This window comes from Corythoichthys intestinalis, chromosome 13, assembly GCF_030265065.1.
Source record: "Corythoichthys intestinalis isolate RoL2023-P3 chromosome 13, ASM3026506v1, whole genome shotgun sequence".
Taxonomy (NCBI): Eukaryota; Metazoa; Chordata; class Actinopteri; order Syngnathiformes; family Syngnathidae; genus Corythoichthys; species Corythoichthys intestinalis.
In genome coordinates this window covers 13,601,187-13,623,279 of record NC_080407.1, presented here as the reverse complement: position 1 = coordinate 13,623,279, position 22,093 = coordinate 13,601,187, and the positions used below count along the sequence as shown (strand labels likewise).

The window sequence follows — 22,093 nt, the reverse complement described above, 5'->3', positions numbered from 1 at the left end:
ACGACACAAACCAAAGTCCATTTTGCCACATACCCGAAAAAAATGCCACATGGTTAAATCAATTTTGCCACATAGCAAATACCACTTCTGGTTCTCGCCCTCTCTCAATATTTAGTGTGCGCTTGCTGTTAATGTAATTCACCAACATTACCACAAGGTAGCACAATTTCTACTGTAACCCTGAAATTCTCCCCAAAACTGCGTCTCCCGTCACAACTGTTACATTTTCACTGTGCTTAATTATTGTGATAAACACTCCATATTTAAATAGTTTTTTAGTTTTTATTGGTGAAATATATGTTAAAAAATTAAATTGGGATGGCGACCAGTCCAGCATACACATCACTTTTAAGAGGACAATTAAAACACACAAAAAATACAAAACATGTTACAAGACAGTATGACATCTGGATACAAGTCCAGTCCAACAGGGCCACTCCTTTCCTCTGGTCGCAATGAAATCATTCCATGACCTCATTTTGAGGATCTTCCCACTCTTCATCGGGCTCCTCTTCCTCCTCATCTGCCTGCCCACCTCTGAGCACCATAGTGAGTTCCTGCACGGCCTCACGCACCACCTCCAACTCGCTCTTCATTTTCAGAATGCTGCCACGCGCCTTCAGGGCATCCATTTCCTTGCGCATGGAGACAATCTGGTTAAGCGTCTTTAGCATGTTGTCCTCAGCCGAGAAGACCTGCAGCGTCACGTCCTCCAGGCGCCTTTCGGTTGCGCTTAAGTCAGCTCCCAGCTTCACGACGGAACGCAGGGCCTCCTCCACTAGGGGAAGTTGCTCCTCGCACTCCTTCGCCCTCGGCAGGTGCTCCTGTAGCAGGGCGTCCAGCTCTGCCTCCTGGCGAACCAGCCTGTTGATGTTCTCATCCATTTTCTGGATTTGACCGGTGTTCCAGTCAAGCTGCGCCTGCGCTCGCTTGGTATCATCCTCTTCAGCGCGCTCCATGGCCCGGGCGTTCCTCCTGGTGCTGTCTTCCAACTCCTCCAATTTCTCCGTAAGCTGACGGGTCCTCCGCTCGACCTCGTTCACCCTCTCCGCGGCCCCGATGCGGGCTTCCCCGGACTCAGCCTTGAGGGCTTCCAGCTCGGAGACGGCGGCGGCGAGGCGCTCCTGCCACGTCTCTGTCACGTTGAGAAATCGAGCGTTGACCGCTTCTAGGTCGCCCGATACCGATACGTCTTCGGCTTGCAGTGACTCAACGGTGAAGCGCAGTTCGGAAACATCCCGCTGGAGTTCGCTCGCCGCGGAGACGGAGATGAGCGCCGCGTGGAGGTTATCCTCGGAGGCGGCGAGCTGCAGCCGCAACACAAAACATGGGGGCTGTTTCTCAGGGTGGGCTCAAGACGGAAATCGGCTAAATTGTTTGGTCGGGGCGCCAAAAACACAATCGGCGCAGTGGTACGATAAAGGGTCGCGCGACAAACATTGCAGTCTTGCTGATTGGAGGATGGAAAAATGAAATGTTATCCTGAAAATGTTACCATAACTTATTTTGGAAGACTTTCTAAATGTAAAAAACCTTGAAATAAATTAGTGTATATTACCAAATTATAGCACTGCAAATGTATCTGGCTCAACACTTTAGTCAAATTTTGCCTGAAAAAATCCGTTCTTCCTACGTTTAATCTATTGATGTCTATTTACCAAGGTCAAAGGTGGTGACAACAAAGTGTCAAGATGCACATTTCAATACTTTTAGCATAGACTTCAAAACTCGCCATATTTATGTAAAATAAACGCTAACTGCACAGGTTCTTTGCTTTCAATCAAGAATCGAGACTGTTTTACGTCCATATCTACGAAGAATTCGGGGATTTAAGCATTTATTCACAAGAATTTTCGCCTGAAAAGCTGTCAAAGTCAGGCGGCCGCTAGCCTCATTCGCTAACAGAGCAGCATTGTACTATGACTTATTTTCGTAAAATAAACGCTAAATGCACGTTTTTTTTTTTTTTTTTTCCTTTTAACCAAGAATCAAGACTGGTTTACATCTATATCTATGAAGAATTCGGGGATTTAAGCATTTATTCACAAGAATTTTCACCAGAAAAGCTATGTTTAAGTCAGACGGCCTCTAGCCTCAGTCACTAACACAGTAGCATTGTACCTCGACAGATTTACATAAACGCTAACTGCGTTTTGTTTTTTTGCTTTTAACCAAGAATCGAGACTGTTTTGCGTCTATATCTAAGAAGAATTCGAGGATTTAAGCATTTATTCACAATATTTTCACCAGAAAGCTGCGTTTAAGTCAGGCGGCCTCAGTCACTAACAGAGTAGCATTGTACTTTGACATATTGACGTAAAACGCTAACTGCACTTTTTTTGTTTTGTTTTGCTTTTAACCAAGAATTGAGACTGTTTTGCATCCATATCTAAGAAGAATTCAAGGATTTAAGCATTTATTCACAATAATTTTAATCAGAAAGGCTTTGTTTACGTCAGGCGGCCGCTAGCCTCATTCGCTAACAGAGTAGCATTGTACTTCCCCATATTTATGTAAAATAAACGCTAACTGCATGTTTTATTTTTGCTTTTAACCAAGAATCGAGACTGTTTTACATCCATATCTATGAAGAATTCGGGGATTTAAGCATTTATTCACAAGAATTTTCACCAGAAAAGCTCTAATTACGTCAGGAGGCCGCTAGCCTCATTCGCTAACAGAGTAGCATTGTACTTCGACATATTTATGTAAAATAAACGCCAACTGCATGCTTTCTTTGCTTTTAACCAAGAATTGAGACTGTTTTACGTCCATATCTATGAAGAATTCAGGGATTTAAGCATTTAGTCACAATAATTTTCACCAGAAAAGCTCTGTTTACATCAGGCGGCCTCTAGCCTCACTCACTAATAACGTAGCATTGTACTTCGACATATTTACATAAAATAAACGCTAACTGCACGTTTTATTTTTGCTTTTAACCAAGAATCGAGACTATTTTATATATCTATGAAGGATTTGGGGATTTAAACATTTATTCAAAATAATTTTCACCAGAAAAGCTGTTTACGTCAGGCGGCCGCTAGCCTCATTCACTACAAGTATATAACTAACTATACAACTGTATAATGACAATAATGGGTTATTCTATTCAATAATAAGTTGTGATTGCATTTGGTTTTAGGTCGGTAGCAGCTTTGGTTTTGAAAATATTTGAAGTTTTTGGAAATAGGCCCCCTACAAATCGGCCCTGCGCCCCGTGTCATGTCAATATATTATGAAGTCTATGACTTTTAGTTTAGAAGACCTAAACTTACTTTTTTGGTCACCTTCTCGACTTTCTCCTCCATAACAGACAAACTTGACGTCTTTCCATACAAGCGTGCAAATTTTTCCTCCATTTGGGAGAACCTGGCATTCTGCTGCAGCACTATCCTGCAACCCAAATTAAAATATTAGACAGAAAATAAACTAATTTGCAAAAATGCACGTATGGTTTGAACTTACCAGCCGAGTGCCACACACATCGAAATTGACAGGACGCACATGATACATTTGAGGTCCAAACTCGACGTTTTAGGAGATGTGCTGACATTTTCACGTTTCGCTTGTGTGTCTTCTTGTTTGTTAACACAATCGGGAAGATTTTCATCATTTTGCTTTTTCTTTCTCTGCTTCACTTCTGCGGGCATTTTGAAGCAACGCGTACACCCAAAATCTAAATCAGCTGGGGACAAAACGACTCACCAATTTTCCTCCAAATGACACGACGGCAAGCTCATATTATACAAATAAAGTAGTTGAAGTGGATTGAAACTCGCTCCTTCCAAGTTGCTTACTCCATTTCCTTTCACCCCGGTTATGCTTCGAAGCTGCTTTCAAGTCCAACCAGTTGTTTTTAACACTCAAGCAAAAGTGAATGAACACATTCCAGTTTTGTTCAACCATAGATCAAAATTTTAGGATTTAGACAATTGAATTAAATCGGAGTTCATTCTGATGAAAATGCTAGTTTTACGGTCAAATGACTGCAAACTGTTTAATTTCCCACGCTCGTTGCAAAACTTGAACGTCCCACGAAGCCACGTAAGCGGTTGCCAACATTTGCCATGTTGACATAAACGAATAAAAGCGCTATTGACTTCAAAATAACAATAAACACAAAATACAGACATTTAAAACTAATATGCAAGCGTTTTTTTATTTTATTTTAAATGTTTCCCCCAAAGCTTTGTAACGTCATAAATGCGATACCACTAGCTTGTACAAAATCTAATGTTCTTTTTTCCATACATATTTAGTAAACAGCAGGTCACATATCAGCTATTCCCATTCTAATATTGTTATACACAACTCATCAACTTCATTTTAAACACAGCTTCAAAGTACATTCAAGCAAAAGCTGCCAATTTTGGCCAAATGCAAAAAAAAGCAACTTAAGTGTAACTCCACCGTATGCAAAATAATCAATATCTTTGGAATGACTTAAACAAAATTTGGTAGATATGACTCCGAGCATTAACACTGCTAACTAGATTGTACAGTACATTGACCTCTCGTGAGTCAGTAAAATAGGATGAATCACACCTAAACCTCAACAATAGTGGCATTGTTTGCATGCCCAAATTAAAGAATTGCAATAAGGCCTTTAAAGTGACAAAAGAGGCTAGTAAAGTGAACAAAATAAACAGCAAATTTTGCAAAATGCTTTTTCAAGAGCACTGTGGGCTTAGAAAGGACACTTTTTGTTTTTTAAACCTTCATTATATAGACTATAAGTTAACTCAAATTTCCCAGACTTGTGAATATACTTCTCTTCAATCATTGTGGTGATTCATTCTTCATGAGCTGTAGTGGTCCTAAAAAATACCAAGAACAACTTTAAATAACACAATCAGGAATAGGAAGTACACTGCTGGCCAAAAGGTATTGGCACCCTTTGAAAAATCATGTGATGCTTCTCTAATTTGTGTAATTAACAGCACCTCTTACTTACACTTAACAGATGGTGGCAATAACGAAACCACACTTGCAGCCAGTTAAAATGGATTAAAGTTGACTCAACCGCTATCCTGTGTCCTTGTGTGTACCACATTGCGCATGGAGAAAAGAATGAAGTCCAAAGAACTGTCTGAGGACTTGAGAAGCAAAATTGTGAGGAAGCACGGGCAATCTCAAGGCTACAAGTCCATCTACAAAGACCTGAATGTTCCTGTGTTTACCGTGCCCATATACACATACGTCCCTAAATGTGGACGGGAAAAAAAATTGACAAGAGATTTCAACGAAAGATTGTGCAGATGGTGGATAAAGAACTTTGACTGACATCCAAACAAGTTCAAGCTGTCCTGCGGTCCAAGGGGGCAACAGTATCTTGTTCGTTGGCGTCTCAATGAAAAGCAGGCATGAAAATGGGTCAGGGGTTAAAAAGGTGAGAAGTGTGTGGAGGAAATATGTTCCGGTAAACTGAAGAACTAGGGCGGTCCCAAACGACTATTTTCTCCCGATTAGTCAGCCGAATAGTTTTACGATTTAGTCGACAAGTCTAATAATTATTTTTTCCTTTTTATACTATCTTAGCTTTGACATTTTTGATGACGCTTATCAATTCACCAAAATTTTTGGACCTCTTAAATTCTTTTATTCAACTGAAATAAACACATAAATAACAACAATAAATCACAAATAAAGGATGTCATATTCTGATAGCATTAACTAGTGCAAAAGAATGGAATGTAAACAGAATCAGAACATTGACTTTGCCTTTCCAACATCATTTAAAACAATTCTTAAAAAAATATCTAGCATTAATATTATCGTATACGACTACATATAATGGCATTATAATCATTGCCAATCAGATTTTTCATAAAGGGTGACATTTTAAAGCTTTTCTTAGTGTAGAATCTGAATTCTGAAGTATGTGGGATTAACTCCAGAAATCATTATTTGTATGACGAACATGACATGCTTTTATTCTGAAATGTTCACCGGAAGTACGTTCGCTAAAGCTTTACACTCTTTTGTCATTGGATGTGGTATCAATAATCCCAAAAATTTTTTTCATTTTTTTCTTTTGCAAATGCTGTTAACCAGCGATTTTTCATGTTTGAAGTGTCACTTTTTAACCGCAAGATTGCGTTTTGGAGAAGACTGCCAATTGTTTTTTATAGCAGGCAAAATGTAGCAATGCTAACGTTTACAGTGTGTAATATAGATGTGTATCCTTATTTTGTACGTCTGAACTTTAATTCTAAGGCATGTTGATGACCTTTAAATATCTGTCAAAGGAACTGGAGTTTTATATGCCATTGACACACACGTGTACACGCACGCACAGATGTATGCACGCAACGATCAAACGCAACCGTGAAAATTACCACCTTCATTTTTATTTACCGTTGACTCATTGCATATTGTGACAGGCTTAGCAACTTCAATAAAAAGTGTCATTAGTTAGTTCAATGGACTTACAATCTGCCAGCTTGTTATTGTCTCCTGTCGTCTTCCAAAATTACAACTGGGTGACGGTGCTTTATGTGTTCATTCACGGCTGACGTGCAGCCAAGCTTGGCATTGAAGAGACAGGACACAACAGCGTACCCTCCTTTGTTTTGTTGAAATAAGTCAGTGTTTTGGCCACTCTGGTGTGCTTTTTTGGCTTTGTGCCGCTTTCCCCGCTTGCGTCCAAGAATCCGACATTAAAAAAATCTCCCGAACCCCCGCCCCCTTTAAAATTTTTCTCTTCGGATCTACACAATTCATGTAGGTCACCCTTTTTGACTTCAGAACGGCAAATTTCGCCGAAAGGTGAGAGATTTTCATGCTTGGAAAAGGGACTCTATGGCAGGATCAGTGTTGTCACAGATTACTTGAAAAAGTAATTTAATTACTGATTACCGATTACGCCTCAAAAAAGTAATCTAGCTACTTTACTGATTACTTAATTATCAAAGTAACTAAGTTATCTAAAAAGTAATCTATCAGTTACTTTTTACCCATTTTTTCTCCCTTTGCCGCCTCAACATAAGAATGACAACAGAAAAATGTCATCACATGTAATTGACTTTCCGATGATTGAATTTAAAGGGGACTATCAGAATTTCGCGCTAGCTTAGTCACTCCGGAGCCCTGAAACTAACAAATATCTGACAAACTGCTTGGAATTTGTTGAAATCAACTCCACCGACCAACTAAACCCTGCTAAGATCAAGCCTAATGTCAAAACTTCTGAATTTCGGGTTATGGTTAACAGCATATCAGTGCCAATGTAAAACAATGCAAACTGACGGCACAATAATCAACAACATACAAGTGGATTGTACAGTGCAATAAACACAAAGGTGGTAGTGGGCGCGGATGCGCGTGCAGCCGTGCACATTAACCACCCGGAAGTAGTCCTCACAACACACACGCGGTCAATTTGGCCACAAAACAAGGCGGCAACTAAGCACTTTACACTCAATCGGACTTACAACAAATTCCACAGATGCTAAACGAACACATCACCACACGGCATAAATGTGCAAGACGCATTTGATGTAAACAAAGCTTGCCAACTTGGAGCGATGATTGCCCGTCGTTGCTACGGCAAAGCTACGAAACGGCCGCGCATGTAGGGGGTCCAACCTTTTGAATGAGGGAAAAATTCTCACCTTCATTCATGGATATCCACAGATCAACATTCCCTCGCAACGTCTCAACACTCGGCTCGAATGTCCACCCGCCTGGCCCACGCCTTTCTCACAACACGTGACGCGAGACCAAAACAGGAAATAGCTAAGAGGTTGTCATGGAAACACGTACCGTGAACCTTTTGTTTTAGCATTTTCTATTCAAATTGCCCTTCGTACACGACAACAATATTCTTCATTCTACATACTTTATGAGGCAATGAAAAAATAGTAACGCAGAGACACAAAGGAAACTAACTTTAATCAGATTACTGGTGTAGAAAAATGAACGCGTTAGATTACTCATTACTGAAAGAAAGTAATCAGATTAACGCGTTACTAACTAACGCGTTACTGACAACACTGGGTAGTATACCCAGGATGACCGTACTTCTGACCCCGAGACATAAAAAAGCCAGGCTGGAGTTTGCCAAAACTTACCGGAGAAAGCCAAAAACATTTTGGAAGAATGTTCTCTGGTCAGATGAGAAAAGTAGAGATTTTTGGGAAAAACCATCAACATAAGAGTTTACAGGGAAAAAAACGAAGCCTTGAAAGAAAAGAACACGGTCCCCACAGTTAAACATGGCGGAGATTCCCTGATGTTTTGGGGTTGCTTTGCTGACTCTGACACTGGACTGCTTGACTGTGTGCATGACATGAAGTCTGAAGACTACCAACAAATTTTGTGTGAGAAAGCTGGGTCTCCCTAAGAGGTCATGGGTCTTCCAGCAGGACAATGACCCAAAACAAACTTCAAAAAGCACTAGAAAATGATTCGAGAGAAAGCACTGGAGACTTCTAAAGTGGCCAGTAATGAGTCCAGACCTGAATCCCATATAACACCTGTGGAGACATCTGAAAATGGAAAAATTGAGCATTCTCTGACAGAAATGCTTGGGTACCAATACTTTTGGCCAGCAGTGTATTTATCAATTTTGGTTAGGAAACCTGGATGGTATTGACGACGCCACTAGCCATGACAGACAGCTTCCCGGCGACGTTGCGCACCCCCATTTTCAGCTGTGTCATGTCGGGAGCCCTGGGCAGCACGTTGGTCAGGCGGTACGAGCTAGCTACATTTGGATAAAAGACACGGGTATCCTGATTCCAGCCCACCTAAATACAAATAATTGTTAAGTGGCTTACAACTTACAAGGCTGCTTCTTTTGATCGTCGAACAGGTCAGCAGAAGAAATGGCCGAACTCCCGGCGAATCTGTCCAGGCGCGTTTTTGCGTCATACTGCAAACGACAAACTTCTTCATTTTAAACAGCAATGGCGAAGCCATTTCAGCTCATCCGAGTAATCTGGCGTACAACATCCGTACCTCTGCGCCTTCTTGTTTTCCAAAGTACATGTCGGAAGAAATGGCTTTGACGTCCTCGCCGAACTTCCTGCGAGCTTCTCCCGTGTCTAAGGGCGGTCCAGGTTCCGTTTTTCTGCGGGTGGCGGGCCTGAAGGCAAACGATGAAGTCTTTTGTTGTCACAACGGACCGAAATCACGCTTGAATCTGTTCACCTTTCGTCTAGGGATGTGATGGCGGACGTCAAGAAGAAGTCCGGTTCGGGTTTCTTCTTCCATCTGGAGGAGAAAGAGTCTAAAGAGTCATTTTGGCTGTCACGAGAAATGAACCTATGAGTCAGGAATTCAAATATCAAACTAGAAGACCTCGTATCTGACTAGTATTGCAACGATTAATCGATTAACTGGAGTAATTCGTTTAAAAAAAGACTTCGAAATGAAATTTTGCTGCTACGAGTATTCGTTTAATTAGTGACGTTGTAGCCGTTTGTTTTTTTTTCTTTGCTTTGCTTTTTTTGTTTTGTTAGCTTTTCTTCTTCCTGCCTTTGACGGGGGCGACGTGTTTACTCCCTGCTCCTGCTGCTTCGTCAGTCTAGTTCAGACATGTCCAAACTCCGGCCCGGGGGCCAAATGCGGCCCGTGGTCAAATTTCATCCGGCCCCCAGCCTCTGTCCTAAAATCAATAACGTATGGCCCGCACACAGACTTAATAAATTGGTCAGCAGTACTGCTACCAGCATATGAAGTAACTTACACACTAAATGCTGCTCCTCATTTACCCACTAAAGGGCAGCAGCACTCTAAGCAATATTACCCCATGTGACCCTTTACTCCCAATTTTCTAAAATGACAACAATCAACAACAAAAAAATGAAAGTTGACTGTGACGGCCGACGCTTCAAGGATAGGTGGAAATTAGACTATTTCTGCACTAAAATATGCAACAAATGTGTCTGCCTCATTCGCAACAAGACAGTCGCTGTTTTTAAAGAGTTCAACGTGAGGCGATATTACCAAACAAGACACGCTGACATGTACGACAAGATTACAGGGAAGACACATTGTGAGAAATTGAAGCAACTTGAAGCTAGTTTATTTCACAGTAGTATTTCGCAAGAGCCCGAGAGTCGAAAGAGAACGCCACAAAGGCTAGTTGTGAGATTGTTGAAATTATCAATAAAAAAAAATAAAAATAATAATAAAGCAAATGTGACGCACAGAATGGCTTGCTAAAATTTGCTTAAATATATTGTTCTACGTAAAGGACGTCAGCCAAGGTCGGCCCCCCAAATTTTTACGACACCAAATCTGGCCCCCTTTGCAAAAAGTTTGGACAGCCCCGGTCTAGTTTTTTTTGATTACTCGATTATTTGAACTAACTAGTTGATAGATTATTCGACAACTAAAATCGACAGCCGCAGCCCTATATCTGACCCTTTGGTGAAGCTTCCGTCGTCTTCGTCGTCGTCATCCTCAAGGAAATGTGAAGGCATGCTCGTTCTGGACGCCATGGGCCGCTCTTGCTCGATAATGTGCATGTCTGATGTGACTGAATGAGACACTCCACTAGAGGGCGACAGAAACAACATAGCAGTGAGTACTCAATAGGTGAATTTCATAAACATGCTGTGCTCTGGGCTACCTTCTCACGCCGAGCCCCATTCCGAGTCGCTCCGCTTGCTCACGCTTTTTCCCATCCAGATTCTTCAGCTTCTGCTCGTCCTTTTTCCTCTGTTCATCCAGGTCTTTGTAGGCCAGACGCATCGATGGCGCACTGAGAGAACAGCGTCCGATGTAAACAATGACCAAGCATCGTTTTAGGCACACAATGGAAGCGCGTCCTCACATTGACTCGGCAGGTTGAACGTTGTTCTTCTTGTCGCCGCTTACATTCTGTTCCTTCTGCCGGAGCTTGTCTGCAGCTTGCGCTTTCTTTTCCAGCTCGTTGAAGCTCTGACTGCTCACTTTCTGAGCGCCCAAACCACCTTTCTTGGCGGCCATCTGACAGTATGACACGTATGATTACAAAATTCAGGGAGTTTGATCGCAAGACACGTGCACCTCATAAACATACAGTTTTTTTGGCGGGGCCCGGCTTCTTCTTGAGAAGAGACAGAGGTTCTGGAAGTTTGTGTAAAAACGGAGTTTACGTGTAAATATGCATGTGAGGCACAGCCTGGTGAGACAGTGCGTTTAAAGTGAAGGCACAAACCTGGATTGGCCTTGGGGGAAGCACTTAGCATGTCCACGCTTGGACCGTCCTCAGAGTTGCCTGTCAAAAAAAACCCCCATAAAAAATCACGTGAACATATGACACATATCCATACATAAGACAGCAGCTCTACTACCGTTTTCTTCTTCTTTCTGCTGCGTCTCTGATGCCATAGAGCTGAGGCTCATTTTGGCCATATTTTCTGGAATATCCTGATGGTCAAACAAACACAGAAAGACATGCAGAGTCCGGTCTAGACTCTAAGCAGTCCAATAACGGCTTTTAGCTTTACCTGTGAGTGGAAACTGAAGAAATCCACATGCTTCTCCTCGGGTGAAGTGCATGAACCCTGACTGTCCAACCACAGCTGTAAAGGAGAAATTTGGTGATAAAAACATGAATTCTGCCAAGCCCGTCAGGGGAGGGGGGGGGGGGGTATGTTGGGGCCTCAGGACCATAGGGGCCCCCGGAATGACCATTAATTCATTATACTTTACATTCACATATTTCTTTTGTATTTAAATCATTGTCTGATTAAATATTATGTTTGGTCACCTACAAACAAGCAAGATTTTTGGCTGTCATAGAGGTCTACTAACGAGGTCTAACGAGGCTCCACTCTTTACCTGTATTAAAATATTAATGGCACCCGTTTTAACTCATTATCGGTATAAAAGACACTTGTCCACAATTCAGTCAGTCACACTCCAAACTCCACGATGGCAAAGACCAAAGAGCTGTCGAAGGACACCAGAGACGAAATTGTAGACCTGCACCGGGCTGGGAAGACTGAATCTGCAGTAGGTAAAACGCTTGGTGTAAAGAAATCAACTGTGGGAGCAATTATTAGAAAATGGAAGACATACAAGACCACTGATAATCTCCCTCGATCTGGGGCTCCATACAAGATCTCACCCCGTGGTGTCAAAATGATAACAAGAACGGTGAGCAAAAATCCCAGAACCACACGGGGGGACCTAGTGAATGACCTACAGAGAGCTGGGACCACAGTAACAAAGACTACTATCAATAACACAATGCGCCGCCACGGACTCAAATCCTGCACTGCCAGACGTGTCCCCCTGCTGAAGAAAGTACACGTCAAGGCCCGTCTGCGGTTCGCTAGAGAGCATTTGGATGATCCAGAAGAAGACTGCTAGAATGTGTTATGGTCAGATGAAAACAAAATAGAACTTTTTGGTAGAAACACAGGTTTTCATGTTTGGAGGCAAAAGATTACTGAATTGCATCCGAAGAACACCATACCCACTGTGAAGCATGGGGGTGGAAACATCATGCTTTGGGGTTGTTTTTCTGCAAAGGGACCAGGACGACCAACCGGCGTAAAGGAAAGAATGAATGGGACAGAGTATCGAGAGATTTTGAGTAAAAATCTCCTTCCACCAGCAAGGGCATTGAAGATGAGGCTTGGCTGGGTCTTTCAGTATGACAATGATCCCAAACACACAGCCAGGGCAACAAAGGAGTGGCTTCGTAAGAAGCATTTCAAGGTCCTGGAGTGGCCTAACCAGTCTCCAGATCTCAACCCCATAGAAAATCTGTGGAGGGAGTTGAAAGTCCGTGTTGCCCAACGACAGCCCCAAAACATCACTGCTCTAGAGGAGATCTGCATGGAGGTATGGGCCAAAATACCAGCAACAGTGTGTGAAATGCTTGTGAAGAGTTACAGAAAATGTTTGGCCTCTGTTATTGCCAACAAAGGGTACATAACAAAGTATTGAGATGAACTTTTGGTATTGACCAAATACTAATTTTCCACCATGATTTGCAAATAAATTCTTTAAAAATCAAACTATGTTATTTTCTGGGGTTTTTTTCCACATTCTGTCTCACATGGTTGAGATTTACACATGTTGACAATTACAGGCCTCTCTAATATTTTCAAGTAGGAGAACTTGTGCAAAAAATTTGTTTTTTGCACAACGCCACCCCCCCCCTCCTTCTGTCTTAGCAGAGAATGGTTTGACCCCTCTCTGGCGCACTCAAGGCTACACTACGTACGTGCCCTGAAGCGGGAAATTAAAATCTGTCATTGTTATAAACTCTAAACATGGCGAGTCGTCATAAAACGGGTGCGCAGAAAAGAAAAGAAAAATTGATGATCATCATAGAGGTGAACGAGAAAAAATTATGACGTTTTTAAAAGGGGGACAAGAAGCCAGAGAATTAGGGATAGAGTTGGCTGTGGACGGTGATGTCGGCAAGTGAACAACAGCCACTAACACGTTTACATTCGCGATCACCGTGACCAAAGCCCGATTCGAGTCTATCACCGGCCGCTTGTCGCCTATTGAGCTGCGGTATGACAAGACATGCTGCTCGCGTTGAGCCGAGGAGAGAGAAGGTGATGGGAGATCAGGGATGTATGTTAGTCAGTGGGGAGCAGGTGCGTGAGGCTGAACAGACTCGGGTCCGGCGGCTGGATTTATCTTGGGTTTACAGCCCACTGTGTATTATAGCAAACGTTAATGTGAATGGATGTTTAGTTGTACTGTTTTGTTGCTTAGCAGGCAGGCATAGCACTCTCAGTTGTATTGTATTGTAGCCTACATTGGATAATACATGGACATTTTTTGTTTATATTGTATCACATCACATTACGGTCTGTTAAATTTAACTGTCCATCTCAAATTATATAATTTGAAAATTTACATTGTCATTGCTTGCAAAGCGTTAAGTGTATGTTGTCGTGACAAGCCGGTGCCAGGGGTGGGGTAGGTGGGGGGCCCCTATAATGGTCACTTGTCACCGGGCCCCTGCAAGTCTATTGACAGCCCTGAATACGGCAACAGCTTGAATGATTTGCATACTAATCGTTACCTCTGTGCCGTGGCTTTTGGTGGCTTGCGTGGCTTGTGTCTTAATTTTGTCTCTGTACAGCTGAGCGGTACGGCTGTTGTATCTGACGTTGGCGGCTCCGTCCACACCACCATGCCGGTTAAAGAACGACACCTAGACAGGATGCGACATCAGTACGCCACTGTGGGATTCCACCAAGGGTGTAGGTTTGCATAGGGACGGTCGGGACATAACACAACCAACTTTTTAGGTTGCTGAAATTGAGATTATTAACAATGGTGTATTTATTGTGTATGTTAAAATAATTTATGTTCAAAGATTGCAATTGCGATTGCAAGATTTTTAAAAAGCCGTGTGTGTGTGCCGCTAAGCCGGCACGTAACCTCCCACCCCCCCGATCCTCTGTGTGTGTGGTGAGGAGTCTGAGGACATGTGGTGGTTGAAAACAAACTGTGTTACCCGATTAAACCGTGTTTAACCCTTTAACACCTAAGCCTATTTTGGCCGAATTTGCATGCATTTGATGTTGCCTTTATATTTCAAAGAAAAAAATGTTCACAATGGCCAAGTTGGGTCCCTTTTTTAAGGACACCTTGAACTTCATGTCCAAACTGTTGTTTTCTTCACTGACCAATTATAATCCACATTTTGGACCCAAAAAGACAAAAAAAATCCCAAAATATTTTTTCAAAATTTGTAATGTTGATGTCCCATTGACAACCAAACATGCTCGACCAACCGTTTTGAAGCTTGATTACATTTATTCAACTTGTTAGGATAAACATTCAATATAAAAAAATAGGATTGAATAGTTTTATGTTTGACAATTCAACACAAACAGCAAGTATGGTCATAGGCGGTTTTGGCCTTTACACATACTATGGTCAAAACAGGTTATATACAGTGCAAAATAGTGAGAAAAAAATATATATATATCATCTAACACAAAAAGGGTTTAGAGGATATCTCTTTGTGAAGTTAGGTATTATACCCATCACTTTATCTAAAGTATATACGTACATGCAATCAAGCTTCTCGAACACTCATCTTTATAAAAATTAAAAAGATTATAGTGAAGAAAAAATATATATAACATTGAAAAAAACGTATTTTCAAAAATATTGACAAGTAGTTCAGTTCAATTCAAATTTTTCTGGCATACGACCCAATATTTTTTTTTTTTTTTTGCGCACTCAATAAAGCTTCTGCATGAACAGATCACGGAGCTGCGTCACATACAACGTCACACAGCCTACTCTTTCACCGTTTGCGGCTTTGCGCGCTGCTGTCACTTCTACTCGCCGAGACGCCGACTCATCCCAGGAAAACAACGACAAATACGGCTCATCTTCTTCCTTGACTTTATGAAATAATGCATTGGTTTGCGCAAAATTTAGTTTTAGATTCATTCTGCGCGTTTCAAATTCGCTCGCCCAATCCAACCGGTACAACACCGGCCGTTGCTTGCTTCGCATGCCCTCCTTTTCCTGAGTTGGCGCCTCGCACGGAAATTTATTAAAAATGTCCACATTCGCTTCGTCCTTGTTGACATCACAACGGCTGTTGTCTGTTGTTGTTGCTGCTTTCGGTTTTTAAAAAGGAGAAGAAATGATGGAAATATGGAGATAGATACATGGTCCATGCAGCGTTTTAATGCATATTTATGAGTGCACTAAAACTATAAAACTCAAATGACATTATCTCCCGTTTTTCTAGGTCGATTGACTTCAAATAAAAACTGGTGTGGACATCAACTTCCGCACTTTCAAATGAGACCAACCAGTGGCACGTGGGTGACGTAATTACAGCGTGACGACGCTTCAAAGACGACATGCGTAAACGCGTCGCTGCCGACACGTTCGGTGTTAAAGGGTTAAGCAAATACTGTCATGAAAATTCTTTTCACTAGGTTTATTGTGGAGATTTTTTAAAAATATTATGTAATTTTCTCTTAGATAGTCTTCTATAGTAATCTATGAGCACCTGGTCCTCCATCGGTCTCTGCACGGCCCTGCTGTTTGGTGTTATTAATGTCCCGGCAAAAGCAAAAAGTGTACTTGCAGGTTATTGAGACCAAACCTACGCCCTTGGATTTGTTGGCGCGAGTGTTTGCGTGGGCTCACCGCGCTTGCGTTGCCTCCCACTTGCATGCACCTCAGCTGGTACCAAGACCAGTTAAAATCCAGCTCTGTAGACCTTTGACATGCAAAAAAAAAAAAAAAAAAATGGGATCACAATGAAGGTGTGTAATTTTTATTTAAAAAACTATACAGATGAGTAAAAATGAATACAAACTTTATATTAAGTGTAACTCATTTCGGTCCACGAGTTCCATCGACTTACCGGATGAAGGACAAGTGCACCCCGAGAGACCTGTGTGTCCCAGAACAGTCTATACATAGAAACACGCCATAGGTGATGCTGGCCCAACTGGGATTTTTAGCTGAGCAATCAAAACAAACCTGTGAGAAACAAAAACCATTATATGATGATGCTAAGATGCAAGGGTGTAAATTGCATAGGGATGGTAGGGACATAACTTTTCAGGATGATTAAATTGTCACCACCAACTTTCAAGCAACCTTATTTGCACGACACAACCCCTCGCAAAAAGTATAGAATCACCAGTCTCGGACGAGCACTCACTCAGACATTTTATCATGTAGAACAAACTCAGATAAAAAGCTTGAAAACATAATGAATGAGTTCAAAAGTGCAACTCTTTAGCATTTAAAAACACTAAAAGAAATGAATACAAAGCATTGTGGTGGTCAGTAATTGTTACTTTTATAGAGCTATGCAGGGAAATAAATATAGAATCACTCCATTCTGAGGAAAATTATGGAATCATGAGAAACAAACAAAGAAATACCAATCAAAACACATGTTTAGTATTTAGTTGCACCAACTCTGGCTTCTGTGACAGCTTGCAGACTCTCAGGCATGGACCTGATGAGTATTCTTCATCAATTTGGTGCCAACTCTCTTTGATTGCAGTTGGTATCTCATCCTTGCAGGTCAGAGCCTTGCCGTGGACCATTTTTTTCTATTTCCACCAGAGGTTTTAAATAGGGTTGAGATCTGGGCTATTTGCAGGCCATGACACTGAATGGATGAGTCTTTTTCCAAGGAATGCTTTAACAGTTTTAGCTCTGTGGCATGATGCATTGTCATTTTGGAAAATGACAAATATATTTTTAATTGAGGGGATAAAAAAAAGTGTATATAATTTCAATGTAGACTTGTGCATTTATTGAAGATTTAACCACAGCCATCTCCCCAGTGACTTTGCCTGACATGCAGCCCCATATCATCAAGGACTGAGGGAATTTTGATGTTTTCTTCTTTGTAAATCTCACTGGAACGGCACCAAACAAAAGTTCCAGCTTGATCACCTTGTCCAATGCAGATTCTTGACTCATCGCTGAAAATAACCTTCATCCAGTCATTCACAGTCCATGATTGCCTTTCCTTAGCCCATTGCAGTCTTGTTCTTTTCTGTTCAAGTGTCAATGATGGTTTCCTTTTAGCTTTCCTGGATGAAAATCCCATTTTCTTTAGGCGATTTGGCACAGTTCTGTCACATACCTTGACTCCAGCTTCCTCCCATTTCTTCTTCATTTGTCTTGTTGAACATCTTCTGATTTCAAGACATATGGCCTTTAGTTGTTTGTCATGACGTTTGGATGTCTTCCTCGGTCTACCAGTACGCTTAACTTTAACACTTTGTCCAGATTTTTGATACAGCTGACTGTGAACAGCCCACATGTAACCCACGTGTAGCGTTACCTTCTTCAAGAAGTTTGATAATGCTCTCCTTGGTGTCAAGAGACATCTCTCTTGTTGGAGCCATGATTCTTCTGAATCCACCTGATCCAGCAGCCCTCCAAGGTTTGATAACTGCACTGTTTTAACGACTGACTAACGAGCAGATCTAATCTGAGGCAGGGGACCAATTAAGGAAAGGAAATTGACTGGATGTGTCTGTATTTTCTACTCAAAATGGAGTGATTCCATATTTTTTTCTTCAGAATGGAGTGAGTCTAAATTTATTTCTCTGCACTTGCTCTATGAAAGTTCATTTACTGACCACCGCAATGTTTTTTATTCATTTCTTTTAGTGTTTCTGAACGCCTAGGATTTGCACTTCTGAACTAATTAATTATTTTTTTCAAGCTTTTTATCAGATTTTTTTCTACATAATAAAATATCTGAATGAGTGCTTGTCCGAGACTGGTGATTCCATACTTTTTTGGGGGTTGCAAAAATTTTTTTTTTTTTTTTTCGGCCAGTAGCAGCCACTGTAAGTCATGTACAGATGCACGATAATTATCAGTCCGAGAATTATCGGTCCAATTATAGGCGAATTATGACGTCATCCCAATAAATCCAATAACATTATTAATAGGCCCGATAACATATATTTTTTGGCACGGTGTCAGTGGATTGGGATGTGTGCGTTTGTTTCCACTCCTGTTTTTTCAGTATGCAAAGTCTTGTCTTTGTTTTGTTCATAATAGTGCTGCAACGATTAATCGATTAACTCGAGTATTCGATTAGAAAAAAAAATATTTGAATTAAATCTTGCTGCTTCGAGTATTCGTTGAGTCAAAGTGGCGTTGTAATGGTTTGTTTTGAAAGTGTTTGCATTTAGTTTTATCAATTTGGGTGGATACACTGCCCTCTAGCCTGCCTCATTTCACATGGCTAAATCCAGCTGCTCCCTGTTAAGACCAACATAAGCGAAGTTCTTGTTTGAGCTAATGTTTCTTTTAATGCATTCGTAATTTAGTTTAAAGGTATATTTAGCCATTTTTTATGGGAATGTGTATTTGAACTATTTGTTAAGAGCATTGTAAAAAACGTTGGCATTTTATAGCATTTAAACTAGTGGTCTTTTGCTATGTAAGTTGGCCAATTGTTCTTTTGTTGTACATATGTCCTCATTTATTTTTTTATACCGTTTGAGGCTCAGGTATTTGTATTTTCTATGTTTCTTATCCGATTACTCAATTATTCGAACTGACTAGTTCATCGATTAATCGACTACTAAAATAATCAATAACTGCAGCCCTAGTTCATAATAGTAATGTTTATGTCATCATTAAAATTCTGGTTAGGTCAAAGGCAAATCTATGCTGAATCCACCATTAGTATTTTTGACCTGCAGGTGTTCAAAAACTCAGTTGAATGTACATTTAAATATGATATGTCTATTGTCGGTTATCATATCCGTATGGGCCTTACGGAGCAGGAAGTTATCGATATCGGTTTCAAAAAATGGATATCGTGCACCCCTAAAGTCATGTAAAAAGACGTCAAAGTTGTGGTAGTTGGGGGAAACACCACTAATTTTGCTACTGAAAGTCCGACCTGCATTAGAGTTAGCATAACATTAAACCTGCAAACTACTGCGGTCAGGCCAGCCTCCAAAAGGAACAATGACGTCAAGATAGCCGTCCCTTATTTGGATCATTGCGTTATGGTAATATTGTCCCTACCAGTGTTGAGACCAAACATATGCCCTAGCTATGATGTAACAGCTGTTCGCCACACTAGCCCACAAGCACGAATGAAACTGACCATTTGGTAAATGTCGATGCACTAATTATGTTGATTTACTGTATTTAAGATGAGTAGCAGCTTTAGAACAAGTTAAAAAAAAAGAAGACTTAGTACTTGAGGACTTGTAGCCACCTAGTTAGTCAACCACTTCGCTTTTTAGTTGTCCATTTATTACTTTCACAAGCGAAAATGCCCTCTAAATACAGAATATCGAATAAAAACACATGTATTTGGTATCCAATTGCTAACTTTTTAGCTAGCGTTGATGCTTCATCAAGTGCGACGTGTCATATGTTGACTTGACTTCCTCGTTACGACTTGAGGAGGAAAATATCTCACCTTATTTGTGGGAATAGAGCGAAGTCGCTTGAATATGGCACAAATGTCTTGTTTGCTGGGGTCCGTCATGATTGTTTACACGCGTGTGCGCTCACAAGAGGACAGCAAAATAAAAAGAAGCGCGTTTATGAAGAATCGGACGTGACACGTACATTAAAAACATCCTGATTCCCAATCGTTTGTGATTGGCCGAAACGGGCACGTGGCTGTGTTGTTGTTTTAGTGCTTTGTGGGTAATGTAGTTTGTAAGGAAGTTTTGATTCAAGGACGAAAAGTATGAAAAAATCCATTTTATTACGAGTTAAAAACATATTTACTTGATTATATTTATTTTTTAAAGTGATTTAAGTTAATTATTTGCTGTCATAGAGGTGAGAACATTTCTTTCTGCTAGAGCAAAGCAAAAACACTGCTGGCCCAAAGTACTAGTGCTCAATTTCTCCCAGAAAATGATTGCAATTACAAATGCTTTGGTCGTAATATCTTCATTTATTTTGCTTGCAATGAAAAAACACAGAAGAGAACGTACAAAAAAATAAAATCATTATCATTTTACACAAAACTCCCAAAATGGGCCGACAAAAGTATTGGCACCCTTTGAAAAATCATGTGATGCTTCTCTAATTTGTGTAATTAACAGCACTTGTTACTTAGCGGTGGCGCATAACAGGTGGTGGCAATACCTAAATCACGATTGTAGCCAGTTAAAATGGATTAAAGTTGAATTAACCTCTGTGCTGTGTCCTTGTGTGCACCACATTGTTCTTCTTTCTTTTCTCCATGTTCAAAGAACTGTCTGAGGACTTGAGAAGCAAAATTGTAAGGAAGTATGGGCAATCTCAAGGCTACAAGTCCATCTCCAAAGACATGAATGTTCCTGTGTCTACCGTGCGCAGTGTCAACATTAAGTGTAAAGTCCATGGCACTGTGGCTAACCTCCCGAGATGTGGATGGATTTGACGGCCCTGGCCGTTTAACTGTTGTTTTATTTTGAGAAGCCTCCAGTCAGATGATCATCGCCTCCACCAGCTGGCTGCCTCCCGTCCCAATGTGACGTATGCCGATTGACGCCGAACGTGCAGACGACGTCGCCGCCGCTGATTGGCCACTCAAGGAAAGGCAACAACTTCAAAAAACATCCGCTGTCAACACTCTGGGAGGTCGCATTGACAGCATTCGTGCCGCGGTCCTCCTCGCCAGCTGTTTGCTCGCCATACATTCGCTTTTGCTATGATTGCTAGTTGGTTGCATTCCCGCTTTTTCGGTGAGGTCTTTTGTGTTTTGCCATTGTTGGATCATTTTTGTTCACCGCTGTAAATAAGTGCACCGAAGCAGTAGTGTTAAGCTGCCATTTTTGTTCAACCTGTTTTCTCCTGTTTTGTTTAGTGTAGGAAGCCAGGGTAGTGGCTGTCTTTTTGATTATTCCATTTTACGATCAGGGTTTAGTTACCAGTTGGGGTTTAAGTACAGATTACTTTTGTTGGTTGTTTTGGCCTGGGCTTACCCTGAAGCCGCGCTTCTCAGTATTTTGTATTTCTTGTTCATTGCGAGTTTGACTGTTGTAAATAAATTGTGCCATTTGTGAACTCATCTGGCTCTTTTTATGATACGCCCTTAGCGAGCCGTCCGTGGGACATAACAATGGAAAAGAAAAATTGACGCGAGATTTCAACTAAAGATTGTGCGGATGGTGGATAAAGAACCTTGACTAACATCCAAACAAGTTCAACCTGTCCTGCAGTCTGAGGGTACGACAGTGTCAGCCCGTACGATCTGTCGGCGTCTGAGTGAAAATGGACTCTTTGGTAGGATACCCAGGAAGACCCCACGTCTGACCCACAGACGTTAAAAGCCAGGCTGGAGTTTGCCAAAACTTACCTGAGAAAGCCCAAAACGTTTTGGAAGAATGTCCTCTGGTCAGATGAGACAATAGTAGAGCTTTTTGGGAAAAGGCATCAACATATAATTTACAGTGAAAAAAACGAGGCCTTCTAAGAAAAGAACAAGGTCTCCACAGTCTAACATGGCAGAGGTTCCCTGATGTTTTGGGGTTGATTTGCTACCTCTGGCACTGGACTGCTTGACCGTGTGCATGGCATTATGAAGTCTGAAGACTACCAACAAATTTTGCAGAATCATCATCATCATAAGCAAAATAAATGAACAAATTACAGTACTGCCAAATTATTTGTAATTGCAATCATTTTCTCTGAGAAA

At 41.2% G+C, this 22,093-nt stretch overlaps 2 protein-coding genes across 2 annotated transcripts; both read right to left on the bottom strand.

Annotated features, from left to right (window-relative positions):
* Positions 1 to 13: 13 nt before the first annotated feature.
* Positions 14 to 3,960, bottom strand: LOC130928776 (inhibitor of nuclear factor kappa-B kinase-interacting protein-like). The gene is made up of 3 exons (XM_057855522.1): positions 3,469 to 3,960; positions 3,279 to 3,396; positions 14 to 1,307 (listed from the first exon to the last, which is right to left on the bottom strand). Exons 1-3 carry the CDS (start codon positions 3,651 to 3,653, stop codon positions 462 to 464), a joined length of 1,149 nt encoding a protein of 382 aa, XP_057711505.1. The 5' UTR covers positions 3,654 to 3,960; the 3' UTR covers positions 14 to 461.
* A 204-nt stretch (positions 3,961 to 4,164) lies between these two features.
* arfgap3 (ADP-ribosylation factor GTPase activating protein 3) lies at positions 4,165 to 20,051 on the bottom strand. Its single transcript, XM_057855521.1, has 16 exons — positions 19,877 to 20,051; positions 16,316 to 16,434; positions 16,096 to 16,168; positions 13,994 to 14,125; positions 11,445 to 11,519; positions 11,289 to 11,364; positions 11,153 to 11,212; positions 11,015 to 11,061; positions 10,787 to 10,941; positions 10,583 to 10,714; positions 10,375 to 10,506; positions 9,157 to 9,219; positions 8,965 to 9,091; positions 8,791 to 8,878; positions 8,586 to 8,710; positions 4,165 to 4,820 (listed from the first exon to the last, which is right to left on the bottom strand). Exons 1-16 carry the CDS (start codon positions 19,943 to 19,945, stop codon positions 4,803 to 4,805), a joined length of 1,491 nt encoding a protein of 496 aa, XP_057711504.1. The 5' UTR covers positions 19,946 to 20,051; the 3' UTR covers positions 4,165 to 4,802.
* Positions 20,052 to 22,093: the final 2,042 nt, after the last annotated feature.

Excerpts from the sequence above, each read along its gene's own strand:
- arfgap3 (XM_057855521.1), bottom strand. The coding sequence starts at position 19,945 with ATGACGGACCCCAGCAAACAAGACATTTGTGCCATATTCAAGCGACTT. Across the intron at positions 10,942-11,014 it reads CGGGCCCCGCCAAAAAAACT|ATGGCCGCCAAGAAAGGTGG; the intron begins GTATGTTTATGA and ends TCATACTGTCAG. Across the intron at positions 9,220-10,374 it reads GACGGAAGCTTCACCAAAGG|ATGGAAGAAGAAACCCGAAC; the intron begins GTCAGATATAGG and ends TTTCTCCTCCAG.
- LOC130928776 (XM_057855522.1), bottom strand. The coding sequence starts at position 3,653 with ATGCCCGCAGAAGTGAAGCAGAGAAAGAAAAAGCAAAATGATGAAAAT. Across the intron at positions 3,397-3,468 it reads ATGTGTGTGGCACTCGGCTG|GATAGTGCTGCAGCAGAATG; the intron begins GTAAGTTCAAAC and ends TTTGGGTTGCAG. Across the intron at positions 1,308-3,278 it reads TCGAGAAGGTGACCAAAAAA|CTCGCCGCCTCCGAGGATAA; the intron begins GTAAGTTTAGGT and ends TTGCGGCTGCAG.